General features: G+C 51.2%; 1 protein-coding gene across 1 annotated transcript; it reads right to left on the bottom strand.

Annotated features, from left to right (window-relative positions):
- Nucleotides 1-1,260: 1,260 nt before the first annotated feature.
- On the bottom strand, nucleotides 1,261-15,224 carry FTCD (formimidoyltransferase cyclodeaminase). The gene is made up of 14 exons (XM_084753157.1): nucleotides 15,110-15,224; nucleotides 13,803-13,986; nucleotides 12,754-12,882; nucleotides 10,948-11,036; nucleotides 10,641-10,820; nucleotides 8,988-9,125; nucleotides 8,758-8,889; nucleotides 7,271-7,332; nucleotides 6,584-6,713; nucleotides 6,216-6,377; nucleotides 3,985-4,028; nucleotides 3,636-3,774; nucleotides 2,923-3,018; nucleotides 1,261-1,604 (listed from the first exon to the last, which is right to left on the bottom strand). The coding sequence occupies exons 1-14, from the start codon at nucleotides 15,161-15,163 to the stop codon at nucleotides 1,518-1,520; spliced, it is 1,626 nt and encodes a 541-aa protein (XP_084609283.1). The 5' UTR covers nucleotides 15,164-15,224; the 3' UTR covers nucleotides 1,261-1,517.
- Nucleotides 15,225-15,762: the final 538 nt, after the last annotated feature.

Here is a 15,762-nt window from a genome sequence, read left to right as displayed (position 1 = left end):
TTTTATAGCCTGTGCTAATCAGTATAACCATACTTGGGAGCGTTCTCACGGAGTGGCTCGTGTGAAAGTCATCCCGATGGTTTATTAGTGATGGAGAATAGAGACAGGAAGTAACCAACAGGACATCTGAGAATGCAGGATGGGGTGAGCCCCAGGGAAGGAGTCATGGAAGCTAGAAGTGGACTGTCTAGTGAGAGATGAGGGTGTCTTCGCGGTCCTCAGGAGCCACACACACACACACATACACCCCCCAAAGTGAGGGAAGCACTACAACCTGTTTCCTGCTACATGGCTGTGCTGGCTTGTCTTATGTCAACTTGATACACAAGCTAGAGTCATTGGAAAGGAGGGAACCTCAGCTGAGAAAACACTTCCATAAGAGCTGGCTGGAGGGCATTGTCTTCACTGGTGATGGGTGGAGAAAGTTGCAACCCACTGTGTCTAGTAAAGAAAGTGGTTTCACCCCTGGCTTGGTGGTCCTGGGTTCTTTAAAAGAGCAGGCTGAACAAGCCATGAGTAGCAAAGCAGTAAGCAGCACCCTCCATGGCCTCTGCATCAGCTCCTGCCTCCAGGCTCCTGCCCTGTTTAAGATCCGGTCCTAACTTCTTGAAAAGATGAACAACAGAAAGAAGGGTAAGCCACGTGAACCCTTTCCTCTCCAATTTGCTTTCTGTTCCTGGTGTTTCACCACAACAATGGTGAGCTTAATTTAACTAAGACAATAGCGATGAGTCCAGGGCTCAGGGCATCCAAGAACTGAATTCATACCACACACCACAACACACATACACACATACACACACATACACACACCACACACCATACATACCATACCACACTCACCACACCACACACACACACATACCACACACACACCACACCACACTCATCGCACCACACACACACACCACACACACACCACACACACACACACACACACCACACACCACACACACACACACACACCACATACCACACACACACCACACACACACACACACACTACATCACACACACATACCACACACACACACCACCACCACCACACACACCACACACACCACACACACACACACACACACACACACACACCACCACCACCACCACCACCACCACCACCCCCATGAACTCTGCATTTAGGAACTCTGCATTTTGAGCTTTTACTTCATTACTCACAGATTAAGGGGTTCCCTGGCTGTGTTCCCTGTCACAGTCTCAGCCCTCGACCATGCTCCTAAAACCCAAGTACAACCAGGCAGGTTTTTGTTCAGAGTTTACTAGAAACCACGGGTAACAGAGGGTGCCAGGCTGGATGCTTGCAGAACACCACCCCCAATCAGGCCCTACCCCAAACCACCTCTGTTGCATCTTCTGATGCTACATAGATAGCAGTGGGTAGAGCGCCAACCTCACACCGCTGATGTCACGGCTGAGTCTCCCCCAAAGCAAGGCTTGGGCTGCTTAAGATGGGTAAGAAATACTGCAGGTTGGACCATCCATTGGGGGCAGAGATCTCTTCACTCCTTCCGGGCTTCTAGGCTACGAAGCACCATTGCAGCCTGGGTCGTGGCTTCCTGCAGAAGGCTGGAGATTCGATGGCGGGTCTGACAGACACAGAAGGACATGTTACCCTACCACCTCCATGCTTGCTGTGGCCTGCTGCTCCTGAGAGAAAAACCACAGTGCCACCTCTCCATGGCATAGCCACCTCACAGTGACATGGGTCATTTTGGACAGGCACTCCTGAATTTCTCAGTGTGGGTAGGAGCTATGGGGACAGCCATACCCACTGACCCCGACAGACTCCCATCCCATTTTTTCTGCTTCTCCCCAGACTGCTGTGGGGTAGAGATGTTTCCATAAGACCTAGAGGGGGCAGGGCTCCTGTGGTTCATACTGTCTAAAGTTTATCAGGGAAGGGCCAGGCCCAAAAGACAGCCTATTGCTGGCATATCCCATCTAAGAACTGACCCTTTAAAAAGGCCTCTTCAAAATAGCTAAGAGACAGATGCTTAAGAATGAGATAGGGCGTGGTGGCGCACGCCTTTAATCCCAGCACTTGGGAGGCAGAGGCAGGTGGATCTCTGTGAGTTCGAGGCCAGCCTGGTCTACAAAGTGAGTCCAGGAGAGCCAAGGCTACACAGAGAGACCCTGTCTCAAAAAAAAAAAATGGAATAGTGAATAATTCATCTGCTAATTGGCAGGGATTTCTTTCAAAGTGATAAAAAAAAAATGTCCTGGAACTTGCTAGAGTGATGGCTCTACAATATTATGACTGTGCAGAACCTCTACTGAATTGTATACTTTAAAATAGCAATTTAGGGGCTGGAGAGATGGCTCAGAGATTAAGGGCACTGACTGCTCCTCCAGAGGTCCTGAGTTCAACCCCCAGCAACCACATGGTGTCTCATAACCATCTATAATGAGATCTGGTGCCTTCTTTTGCCCTGTAGGTGTACATGCAGGCAGAGCACAGTATACATAATAAATAAATAAATAAATAAATAAATAAATAGTAATTTGTATGTTCTGTGAATTTTACCTCAATAATACAATCAAAGTGTCATGTGGCTGTTATGAATGCTGAGATTCAGTTAATTTCTTAAAGCCTTTGTTTTTCCAGCTCCTGGGGTGTCGGTGCTTTGGGGTCCCCCAGCTTGGAGTGGCCAAGCCCTTCAGTTCTGCCATGAGAGCAGGGAAGATGCTGTGGGCACTATCTAGCAACTCTCTTAGCCATAGCTGGACTCAGGGGAAGGGAAATGTCAAAGTATGCCAGCAAGCACCTGGTCACCCTATGCCTATGTCCCCTGGCTAGACTGCAAGGGCCTGTTCCTTCACGTGACTACTAAGAGTCAACCCTGACCACAGCAGACACGGAAGGTCCCCCGGTGGGGTCTGGCATCAAATCTGCCCGTTGCCCACCTTCTCTTTAAAGGCATCATCGGTCACGTCCTTCAGGTTGGTGAGCACATTGAAGTATGCGCCAAACACACCTGTCTCCAAGGCCTTGGCGGCCACCTGCAGAGACACCAGAGAGAGGGCCTGCTTCTGGACCCACAGTGCCCCTGCGCCTCTTGAAAAATCTCACCCCTCGTGTCAAGACTGAGCACGCTGACAGACAAGGGCTCCAAGCAGGGACGTGCATTCTTCACACCATTAGACATGACCCTACCCACAGAGACCAGGCTACCGTGGTCATTTTGGCCTGAGGCCTGAACCTGGAAAAAGGTATCTAGGCTGCTGGAGGCCTGAGGAGGCTGTGAAGGTTGACGGTATCTTGTAAGAGGCATCAACCCCGCTCAACCTGCTCTCAGCAGCTACCAGCCTGCAAACTAAGGCCATTCTCAGGATAGAGGTTCACTTCCCTGGGGCCTCAGGACCAAGCCCTGGAATACACTGCAGACTGCAGGGTTGCTGGGTTAGCTGCAGGAGTCATAGGGTACGGCTCTGGTTTGTCCCGTCCCCCACACTGGACACAGATGAGTGATGTCTGAGTCCAAAGACGGCCTTGGGTATTTCCCAGTATGTAGGGATAAGTAAGGGTGACACAGCTATAACCAGAGGCTCCAAGGAGAACACTGAACAAGAATGTAGGTAGCACCCTGAGTTTCTGTAACTCCCCAGTACCCTCATACCTGCATGTCAGACAAGCAGGCCAGGTTCCCACATAGGGCCAGCTCCTGCAGCACTGGCCACAGCTGGGACACAGTCTCTGCCAGTTTCAGTGGCACGGCAACTGCCTGTCTCAGCCCCTCCTGCAGAGCACACGCACGCCTAGGACCCAGGCAGTGAGATATGAGCTGGGGGCAGAGTATCTTCTGACCCCAACCAGCACTGTCCCTTCCCACAGGCTGAGCACACAGACTCAGGAGTGACAAAAAGATCATCGCTCATTGCCCATGGTGCATCTGGGCCAGCTCCCTAGACACTAAGACCCATAGCCCAGAGGGTCCGGCAGGGCCACCTGGCCAGTGCCTTGCTCACCTGCCCCTCTCTTCAGCTGTGTTCTTGGGCAGCTTAATTGCCTCCTACAGGAAACAAAAAGACCAAAACACACATGATGAGTGACCGTGAGGGGCTGGCTGTGTCCCCTGGCCATGGTGGAATGGCATTGAGGAGGACTGCGTCGTAGGACATGGCTGCTGAGGACAGCATGGGCCGCGCCCATCCATGGCCTCCGGCATGGGCATTTCCCACTCAAGTGCATCATGTGCTACAGGCCACAGGCAGGGACACATTCCTTGGGGATGATGTTTCTGTTGCTGGCTGTGGTTTATGGGTCTTGGCACTGAGGCCTGGGTGCCATGGGCCCACGTGGCCATCTGGTGAAGACAGGTGAATGGCATTCTCTGGGGAATCTTGTTTCTAGAAAAAGACACCTAGAGCCTTTAAAGGCCCCTGCATCCTTCCCAGCATCCTTCCCACAGTACTGGGCTCTCCTAATGCCACTTCCAACATAAAATAAAAGGAACAACTTAACCATGCCCAGTCTAAACACAAAGTGATGCTGATGCAGGAAACCCTAAGGCCTTCCCTGCCATGGTGCTGAATCCCTTGTCCCTGGCCATCGGTAGATCTGGCCTTCCTCCTGAATGGCTCTGGGATGGTTCGCCACCACAGGAAGGGAGTCTGTGTGGTGAGTTGCTGAAAATCCCAGCCTCCCACTGCAGTGCAGGACAGGACAGGGGGCGGCTGACTAGGGGCGCAGCCACTGCCATTTGGTATATTTACCCAGATCTCCACCAGAAATTCATTATCAGTATCCCTTGTGTCAGCAGTGAGCGACAGAGAAGGCTACACACTCATTGTCTCTGGCTAGCTTGTCACTATGTCACAGCACGTAAGGGGAATGCGGCACTCAGTCCCGGCTTCTTGGCCCTAGAGTCCTCATAGTCAACTCTGTCTCCTAACTTATTGTAAGTTTTATTATGTCTTCATTTTTTTGTTGTTGTTGTTTTGATGAGAAAAGTATATATAAGTAGCATTTTGCTTCTAGGAATTTCTTATATACTTAGTGGCTCCTTTTCTGTTTATTTATTTCCAAAACTCCATCTTCTGGCTGCGTATGAGGGACATTAATCAATCAACACCTACACAAGCTTCATTTCATATTATTTTATATCTTCTCATATGCTTTGGATGTTTATTATCATTTTTCTTTGCTTCCCTTCGGTTCATTTCACTTATCTGACTTCCTCTTATGGTTTTCGGAGTGCTCATCTTATTTCTTACTTCCAATCTCTAATGTTAGAATTGTTTCTGAATTTCTAATATTTATGTCTGAACTAGCAGTCCTCTTTAAATGCCTCTCTGCGTCTTTACATCTCTGCCTGTGGTTGTGGTTGTGGTTGTGTGTGTGTTTCTCTGTCTTTCTGTGTATTCCTGTGTCTCAGTCACTCTCCATCTCTGTCACTTGGTTTTTATCTCTCTGTCTCTTCCTCTACCTCTCTGTGTCTCTGCTTATGTATCCTCTCTGTCTCCGTCTATCACTGTGTGTATCCATCTCTGTGTTTTGTGTGTGTGTGTGTGTGTGTGTGTGTGTGTGTGTGTGTGTGTGTGTCCATCTCTGTGAAGCCCTCTCTCTGTCTCTGCGTTGTGTACATCTCACTTCTGATCATCTCTTTCATCTGCTCAGAGCCTGGCCCTGCATCCTTGCTATGTCTTCTAATCTGTCCACAGCCCCTAATTATTTCTTGAGATTGTTTTCACGCCTCCGAACTCTCCTCATGGTTCCTGCTATCTTACGGCTGAGGGGTTCTTTCTAGTCTAAGTCCCTAATCTCCACATTTCTTCTGTTAAGATTTCTATGTTAGAGCTCTGGCCTGCTGAGGAAGTCAGGAAAGGGCGCCACCCCTGCAGCATGCCTCTCACCAGGGCACAGCGCTGACCTCCATGGTAGGCTTCCTTACTGCAGGTCTCTAGAATCTAGGGTCCAGCACTCACACATCTCTGGCCTGGAAGCCAAGATCCTGGCTGGCCAGCCCGTGAGAAGTGTTTGTTCTTTCACTCAAGGTTGCCAGTCTGTATCCCTCCAGGATCCCGAATTCCAGAGTCCCCCATTCTGAGCTCCTGACCCCCAAAAGCTCCTTCCCTGGGGCAGGATCCTGTTCTCCTAGAATAGTGGCCAATCATGTCACCTTCCCAGTGGGCCCTGGCTGCAGATTGGCAGGCTACTGTGGCTAGCAAGCCTAGTCCTGGCAGATCTGCACACTTACCAAACAGGCAGCAAAAGCCCTGGCATCAGCATCTACCAATGAGGTCAGCTGCGCAGAGGCCGCGTGGAAGGGTGGGATCAGGCGCCGCATGGTGGAGTCCAGGTGATCAAACTGGCGACGCCCATAGGTCATCTGGCCCACCATAGAAGCCAGAGCTGCGCCCTGGTAAGGGCAAAGATATAGGGGGGTCCTGGCTCGGGGACTGCCCTGTCCTCTAGCAGGGAACCCCAAGTGCAGGAAGATGAACTATAGAGACTCAACCGTCAGGGCCCCTGAGTCCTGCTCCCCAGGATCTCCCACTCTGCCCCACCCCAGCCGTATCCAGTCCTGGGTCCCACCATGTAATGGCTCTGCCCTCAGGGACTCACCAGGGCAGCAACAGCTGCTGCTACAGAGCCCCCACCAGGGGCAGCAGAGCGAGCGCCCACCTCCCGAACAAAAGCATGCAGTGACTTGTCCACCAGGCTCTGCTGTGGTCCACTAGCCGGGACCAGGTACCTACCCAGTGGGAGAAACTTAACGAAGGGTAGACAAACACCCTTACCCGCAGCCTCAAGCTGAGAGCTGGGAGAGAGGAGAAACAGACCTACCAGGATGGGGTGCTAAGGAAGTAAGCAGAGCCCTTGGAGGATTGGTTATCAGGCTCAAGATCTGGGGCTCTGACTCTGTTTCCTGTCTTTGGGTCCCTTTTCCCCTAACTGGGCAGCCTTGTCTATCTTCAATAGGAGAAGATGGCCCAGTCCTACTTGATACGCCAAGGTGGGTTGGTACCCACGGGAAGTCTCCCCTTCTCTGAGAAGATAGGGAGGGGGGACAAGGGGAGGTAAGAGGGAGGGGCTGGGAGGAGGAAGGGAACTTCCTACCCAGATGAAAAGTATATTAATTAATTAATTAATTAATTAATAATAAAAAGATTCAGGGGCCAGAGCTGTGAAGATTGGGAGGAAGTTGAAGGTGGGAGAAGAGGGGTAAAGCAAGTAAAAAATTTTTTAATTTAAAATAAAAGGCAAGATGGGAGCAGAGTGGGGGAGGGGGGCGGGGCTGTGAGGCCTCACTCGATGATCCTCTCCTTTGGGTCGAAGGGTGCCAGGGAATCCAGGCCCAGCCGGTTCACCACCTGGAGAGTGGACACCTCACCTCAGCCAACTGCTTAGCTTAGCTTCACCTTGACAAGTTTGCCCACACTCGCTTCCCAGGAACCCACTTGCTCACTTCCTGACAGGTTGAGCCATACAACAGAAACACCCCATGCTCTCGGGGAAAACATGAGAGAGAAAGAACTGTCCACCCTTCCCTCGTAGCCGAGCCTCCGTGGCCATGGGACAAGACTCTAACTCAGAAGCTAACGGATTCTTACAGCCAGGGGCAGCCTTGTTTCACCTGAATATAACTCCGAGGAAAACTGAGTTTCACCTAAAGTCAGGATATAGCTAAAAACTGCCCCCATTTAAGATTAGAATTCATCTCAAGCAAGACCAGTACACCTTTTATGAAACTGTGCAACAGTGACAGCAGGTCTCACTTTCTAAAAGCAGAAAGGGGGCACACACACTTGAAGGACACAAGCCAGGCATACCCCAGAGGTAGGTACAGAGATAAGAAAGAGTTAGGTCTCAGAATCAGCAAGCACTGAGGAACACTTTTCATGAAAGAATAAGACGCTAATCCTCCCCCAACCCCTACCCCTACCCCAACCCCCACCCCCAGAAGATCCTGGGCCCACTGCAATGAGCAAAGGTACCATAGGCAAACAGACATGCTTGCGGAGAGAATTGTTTGTAGATGGGACCAGGGGAAGTGTGCGCCTGGGACATATGTCCGTTATAGGGCTGTAAGGAGTCTGCTGGAGGGGGCTGGCAGCAGACATGGCTCTTTACAGGGCAGCCAGCCCAGGAGTGTGGAAGGCAAAGAACATGAAGTTTATAGAATACAAGTCACAAAGGAAGCCTTGGTAATGCTCTTCTAAATGACAGCGATAATGGAAAATCTTCTAACTACAAGTCAGGTCAAGGGCTGGCAACAGAGCTGGGTCAGTAAAGGGCTTGTCACTCAAGCACAAAACCTTGAGTCATAGCCCCAGGGCCCATCTCAAGGAGAAAGAAGGAAAGAAAGAAAGAAAAAAGAAAAAAGAAAGAAAGATCTAAAATCCTGGCATGGTGACAAGCACTTTACTGGTAATTCCAGTGCCAGGGAAGTGGAGACAGGAGGCTTAGCCTACTTGGTGAGTTCCAGGTCAGTGAGAGATCTTGTCACACACACACACAAACACACACACACACACACACACACACACACACACACACACACACACATACATAGACAGCACCTTAGGAATGATACCTGAAACTGTCTTCTGTCTTACACACACACACACACACACATCAACGAAACAAAGGAGGTGAAGGAGGAAGAAAGGGGTTTTGGCTTTCGGGTGAGCCCCCTGGGAACACCAGCTTACTGCTGGAGCAGCAAAAAGCCTACACCCCTCCCCGTGCCTCCCTTGACATCTCACGCCACAGCTCGCAAAGGGAGCACAGCCCACCAGCCGTATCCGGTGTTCCTCCTCTAGAACAAACAGCTTCTCCTTGTCACAGTAGAAGGCTGCAGCATCCAGGAGGGCCTGCAGAGGCACCAGGCCCACCAGCTGCGAGCCCACCACGGGCAAATTCAGCTCCTGTGAGACAGAGGTGAGGTCAAAGCCTGGGGCAGCAGTGGTGGGGGATGGGGGAAGTTCTGGATGTCAGACAGGTGTGGGGCACCTGCCCTACCCACCTGAGCCTCCCTGCAGGCCTCCTCATAGACTGTGTGCAGAGCTGTGACCTCAAAGTCCAGGAGGTTTGTAGACACTTGAGCCAAGTTCTTTTCATCCAGGTACCAACCGATGCCCTGAACCTTTTTCAGTCGTCCCGGCTACAAAGAGATATATATGTTCCCCCCAACCCGGGCTAAGAATCTCCCCTCTGCCTGGCCCCTGCCCCAGCCTTCACAATGCCTAGCCTCTGAGAGCCTCTTGCATTTGTGCTCCCTAGGCAGATGAGTCAGGCGAGGTGGCCCAAATGGCTGGGTTGGCACTGAGTCTCTCCTTGTTCTTCCTGTCTTCTTTGGTCTGGCTAGAGAGATGAGGAAAAAAAAAAACCCCACTGGCCACATGAAAACTGAGGCCCCAGAGGCCAGGCTTGGTGCCAGTCTCTGACCATGCCATGGTCTGACCTAGGTGCACTGATGTGAGAGGCCAGTGGAAATCTCAACTTCTCTGTGGTCCACCTACCACCATCACATCAATCACTCTGATGCTGTCTGTTTGATGACCTCTGACCTCACCTTTGGAAGGGGCATAAAAAAAGGACTCAAGAGCCAGGCGTAGTTGCGTACGCCTTTAATCCCAGCACTAGGGAGGCAGAGGCAGGCGGATCGTTGTGAGTTCCAGGCCACCTTGGTCTACAAAAAAAAAAAAAAAAAAACAAGTCTAGGGCAGCCAAGGTTACACAGAGAAACTCTGTCTCGAAAACAAAACAAAACAAAACAAAAAAACAACAACAACGAAAACAAAAAACAAAAAAAAAGAGTTAGGGTCATTGTGCCTATAGACAGTGGTTGCTGCAGGAAGCTAGGCTCCTGGAACCTCCCTGTCCAATAAGATGTGAGGTTGGGACTGATGGGAAGACGGGGCCCTTCACCTCCTTTCACTGGCTGTCATGGCGTCTAGAGACTTGATGCTCAAGCTAACTGACACCTTCTATGCAGACCTGGTGGGGAAGCTTCCAGGGGAGGAGGGGGAGGGGGGAGGGGGGAGGAGGGAGAGGGGGGGAGGGGATACTTAGAACATCCAGAAGGACATGGAAATATGAAGACACCTGGGATTGCTAGGCTGCTGTTTACACAGAAACTTGACCCTGTCTGCTTCTGTGGAAATGTCTGCTAAAACTAAGGCTGCTGGGGCTGGACAGATGACTCAGGGGTTAAAAGCACTCGTTGCTTTTCCAGAGGACCTGGGTTCGATTCCCAGCACCTACATGATGGCTCATAATCATATGTAAGTCTAGTCTCAAGGGACGCAGTGCCCTCTTCTGGCACACATGCAGAAAAACACATATAAAAAATAATTTTTGGGGGGGGATTGCAGAGATGGCTCAGAGGTTAAGAACACTGGTTGTTCTTCTAAAGGTCCTGAGTTCAATTCCCAGCAACCACGCAGTGGCTCATAACCATCTGTAATGAGATCTGGTGCCTGCTTCTGGCATTTAGGCAAAATACTGTATAAATAATAAATAAATAAATCTCTAAAATATAATTTTTAAGGGCCTTCTCAATATCAAATTCTGATCCTGAGATCCCACAAGGCTGTGACACTAAGGTGAACAATCTCCCCAGGGGGTTCCAAGGACAATCCCTGGGGGATGGGACAGCAAACCAGAGGCTACCCACCTGGTCTTTCCCTCGGCCCTGCTCCCGCAGGTTGAGAGCAATACGGTGGGCCTGTTCCTTGGTGCTGAGAAGGTTGATGTTGAATGCAATGAGGAATTTCCGTGCACCTGTGACAGTGGCACCCCAACTGGGGACAAAGGAGCTAGGGCCAAAGTCAGGCACCCACTCGATCTGTTTGAGCTGTGGGAACATTCACCTGGGGGTGAGGAGGAGGAGGAGACCCAGACCTACCCACTCTCTCCAGGGGGACAAAACGGCAGGGAGGCCACCCTCTGACACCCAGCCACCTATGTGGGTGAGGCAGCACCTTCTCAGGCAGGGCTTCATACTCTCCAGCCCGGATGGCGGGCAGGGTCTGGCGACTGGGTGTCTGAGCTGCCTCACCATAGAGGTACACTGCAAAGGAAGCCAACCGGTCAGGTCTTAGCTGGGTAGAACCGAGTACCCTCCATCCATCCCAGGAAGGGTGGCTCCTTCCAATTTCAGCTTGGGGTAGATTCCCCTTGACTCACTCTTTCTGGGGAGCCCCGCCTTCTCCATACTCTTGGTGTGGGTATTGCTGTGCAGGCGGCATAGCAAATGCCCCCACCTGCCCAAATACCAATGCTATTGAGGAGGATATACCTCTAGGAGTAAGGGTAGGGTGTCTTGGGAATGCTTATGCAATACTCTCTCGTTTCTTTTTTTAAATGTATTGTTATAGTTGGGCGTGGTGGCACATGCCTTTAATCCCAGCACTCGGGAGGCAGAGGCTGGCGGATCCCTGTGAGTTTGAGGCCAGCCTGGTCTACAAAGTGAGTCCAGAACAGCCAAAGCTACACAGAGAAACCCTGTCTCAAAAACAAACAAACAAACAAACAAAAAAAACGTATTGTTACTATGTGGTGAATCTGTCCTCAGAGAAGAAAAAGCAGAACATGCTGTATACACGGGCCCTAGGCTCATATGTTAGCTTGTGTTTATGGCAGCAATAGAGCCTGGCTGGATCCTACACTGTGCTGCCATATAGACTGCCCATCCTAGTGCCTCCCCCAACACTGAGTTGTGCATTCCATTCCTAGCTTGTTCCATAGCATTTTCTTGATCCAGTTTCCCAAAATGAAATATTTCCCCCCAGTTTTCATGTGTGTATGGGTGTGTGTGTGTGTGAGGGGGTGTTGTGCATTTGTGTATGCATGTTTTTGCCTCTGTGTAGGCTCCTATACACGTGTGCATCTGCATGTGGAGGCCCAAGGTCATCCTTGGTCATTCTTCAACTTTATTCACTGAGGTGAGTCTCTCAATCAAACCTGGGGACCCCTGGTATGGCTAGCCTTGCTAACTAGCTTGCTCTCTCTTTGCCTACTAGGCTGCCATTACAGGTGGGTCACCACGCCCATCTGGCATTTATGGGGGTCACCATGCCCATCTGGCAGTTATGGGGCTACCATGCCCATCTGGCATTTATGGGGGTCACCATGCCCATCTGGCAGTTATGGGGGTCACCATGCCCATCTGGCAGTTATGGGGGTCCCTGGAAATCTGACCTCTGGTCCTCATGCTTGAGAAACAAATGCTTAAACCATCAGGCCATCTCTCTAACCCCAAAGTCTTTCTATTTTTATAAGACATAGATTTTTTTCTTTTTTCTTTTTTAAGCCTCCAGGCCCAGCAAGCTAAACATGTTTATCAATGTCCTGTCAAATAATATTCACTGCCCAGCAAGCAGAATGGGACGCGCCGGCTGCATTCTCTTGTGGTTGTGACTTCTACATGCATTTATTTCATTATCTAAGAATCTGGAGCTGGTCGAGCATCATGGTACTTTTATTTTTTCCATTTTTTGTTTGTTTTTTTTGGTATTGGTATCTTGCATTCTTTTTGTTTTGTTTTGTTTTGTTGAGATAAGTCTCTCTATGTAGCCCAGAGTATCCTGAAACTATATAGAAGAGGATGGCCTTGAACTCACAGAGATCTGCCTGCCTCTGCCTCCTGACCACCGGGATTAAAGGCGTGCACCACCAGGCTAGGCATGTTCTGCAGTCTTAAAAGGTATCAAGAGCGGAGAACCAGGGCATGTGTCAGAGCCTGGAATCCAGAGGTGCCCCAAAGTCAATCCTCCCAGGACACTCACCTGGTACACTGAGCTCCTCTGCCAGCCGCTGGCCAAAGGCCTTGGCACAGAGCACACACTCGTCCATACTGACACCCCTCACCGGGATGAAGGGACAAACATCTAGGGCACCCATTCGAGGATGCTCTCCTGCAGGAAAAGGGACAGATCATCATCTCCCTTACAGATGTCCACACCGTAGAAAGCAGCCAGCCACGGATGGTTGGCAGTAGCAATTCCTCCCAGGCTGGCCTATTAGGAATGTCACAGAATGTGGCGACTCCCGTTATTTCTATGGCTGGAGAATGGATTAGAGCCTGAGTAAGCTGGCCTTTATAATATTTTTTCCCTGAAAAAAAATCACAAAACTAAGGCCCTCAGTGAGACCTTGCCAGGCTGAAAGTATCTGGTCTTGGACCAGCCCTGCCTTTCCTGGCAGCAGAGACTCCATGCCCCATCCAGAACACTGTGCCTGGTACCTCCTAACCTTGGCAAGCCTGTTATGTCCTGGTACCTCCTAACCTTGGCAAGCCCGTTATCTACTCCTTACTGCGACCTCTGGAAACCTCTCCCAGAGAACGGACAGAGGCCATGGCTATTTGTCCAGCTCTGTGTGTCCACTAACCTTTGACCCTGCCCACCCCTACCATTGTGTTTGGTTTTGAGGCAGTTGACAAGTTTGCTTCCTGGCACAGTGTCTTCTTCTGGTTCCCCCAGGCCTCAGTCCAGTCAAGACCTTGAGATGAGTGAACCCCTGCAGATTATCAGAGAAACACTGAATCCAAAAAGAGGGGTGCCCACTCTAGAGGGCAGCTGGTCTCCTTAGCCTGTGTCCTAGGGCCATCTCCTTGCCTTTCCCCCAGCCTGATCCTGGGAATAGGCACCAAGACACACTATGTGACCCTGACCCTAGCCCTAGGGGAGTCTCCAAGAAGCCTAGCCACCAGTCCTGTGCGACTTACACCCCATGTTCATGCCCTGGGCCTGCCCTTTTCCCAGGACACCTTGGCACAAGCTAAGCCTGAAAGAGGAGACATGGGAGGCCTGGTTCAAGTCCTGAGCCGCCTCACCCTTGTGCTTGCTCATGTCGATGAACTGCGAGGCTGTACGTGCCGCACTGAGGGCTCCCTCGACCACACACTCTGGCCGCCCCACAAAAGTGTAGACAGTGCGGTTGGTGGAGGGTCCGGCATCAACGTCCAGCAGCACACAGCCTGGGGTCTGGGAGATGGCTCGAGAAATGGCATCAATCACCTGGAGATAGAGGCCCAACGCACAACTCAGACTCCGCTTGCGAAGGCTGCAATCCCATACCCAGGTGTGATCTCAAGAAGTGTGATTTGACAAGAACCATGCATGAACTGGACCTAGGCCCCCTATACATATGTACCCAATGGGCATCCTGGTCTTCTTGTGGGTCCCCCTAACAAGGGAAGTGGGGGTGGTCTCTGACATGGACTCTGTTGCCTGGTTTTCAATCATTTCCCCCAGCAGGACAGCCTTGCCAGGCCACCGTGGAAGAGGACAGGCTCAGTGCTGATGCGACGTGATGTGCTGAGGTGGGTTGGGGGGCTCCCCTTTTCTGAGTGGTAGGGGAGGGCCGGAGGGGGATGAGGGAGGAAGGATGGAACTGGGAGAAGAGGAAGGGGGCTATAATTGGGATGTAAAATGAATGATTTTTAAAAAGGTGTTTGGAAGGGGTCCTCCAAAGAGCTGAGCTTCAGCACAAGAGCCCACATGGCGCAAGGAAGGCCCTCATGACAGTGGCCATGCCACCGCAGGCTCAGGTTGGTCCAGAAAAATTAAAAGTGGGCCTGCTGCCAACACCCAGATACTCAGAGAGGGTGGACAGAGATCAGCCTTCCAGTGAGAACGGCCAGGGTGGGGGCTGTTAGCTAAAATGAGAAAAAATGCCGGATGAGCTCAGAATCTTCCAGTTCAAAACCAGCACTCAGAACTCAAGCCCTATCCTGAGGAGGCCTCTGTGCCTCAGTTTCCTCATCAAGTCAGGAGGTTCATAATAGTGCCTACCCCTCAAGGCTTCAGGGGTGAGGCAGGAGCTAATACATGTAGGGATGACCTTTCCTGTGCCCTCTGCCCTCTGCACCTGTATTCAAGGTGATTCATTTTCAGGTAGAAACGGTAAAGTCAAGGGACTCACCAGATCCCTACCGGGAGCACCCCCAAAGTCCCTAGGCCTCCTGCCATTCCTCCAGGGTACCCCACATGCACGAAATGTTCCAAAGCTGACGGAAATGGCTCCTTTGAGGGATCCCAGCATGACTCTGCCCTTGCTGGAAAGGCAACCTTGTCCCATACCAAACTCACTCCCTTCCGTGTGACCAGAGCACCCACACAAGCCCTGCAGGAGCCTCACCTCTTGGTCGTTCCCCTCTGAGAAGTTGGGGACACATTCCACCAATTGGGACATTGCCAGCACCTGAATCCAGACGCTTCTCTCAAGAGGCTGCAGAGGGAGGAGGAGTGACAGCTCTCGGATGGCCCTGGGGCCTTTATACCCGCCTCACAGCTAGTTTCTTATTAACCAGGGAGAGTGTGAAGGCAGCTGGAGAGCACAGGGGTGTTCTCCGGATGAGTACGTGTTCTCCAGGGCAAGCTCTCAAAAAAGCACATGACGAGGTTAGAGGGCTACATGCTGAAGACCCTTGGAGGCCTTAGAGGAACAAAGATCAAGCTAGGGCATCAGGCCAACTTGAGATCAAGGCTCACCTTGGGCCAGGGCTGCCTGTTGACCATCCCAGGTGACAATGTATTGTCCTCAGAGTATTGTCCTCAGAATGTGGCCCTTCTGGAGGAAGCCCCATGGGACTCTAGGGTTAGTAGCTTTTCATATCGAGCCTGGTCCTCAGGGATGTGGGGGACGAGAGGCCATGTGTGAGGCTCAGCATAAAGCCTGGTCCTCCACAGAAGTCAAGTTAGCTCAGAGAGGCAGAAGAGAGGGTGGGGGTTGGAGCAAGAACATGTTTGACCAGGGGAATTTATGTGTAAGTGTTTGTGTGTACAATCCAT

Source organism: Acomys minous, assembly GCF_964271855.1.
Source record: "Acomys minous genome assembly, chromosome: 13".
NCBI lineage: Eukaryota > Metazoa > Chordata > Mammalia > Rodentia > Muridae > Acomys > Acomys minous.
The sequence above is the reverse complement of the archived record's forward strand: the minus strand, read 5'-3'. Positions and strand labels throughout refer to the sequence as shown.

Excerpts from the sequence above, each read along its gene's own strand:
- FTCD (XM_084753157.1), bottom strand. The coding sequence starts at position 15,163 with ATGTCCCAATTGGTGGAATGTGTCCCCAACTTCTCAGAGGGGAACGAC. Across the intron at positions 6,714-7,270 it reads CCAAAGGAGAGGATCATCGA|GTACCTGGTCCCGGCTAGTG; the intron begins GTGAGGCCTCAC and ends CCCACTGGGTAG. Across the intron at positions 6,378-6,583 it reads CAGCAGCTGTTGCTGCCCTG|GGCGCAGCTCTGGCTTCTAT; the intron begins GTGAGTCCCTGA and ends TGCCCTTACCAG.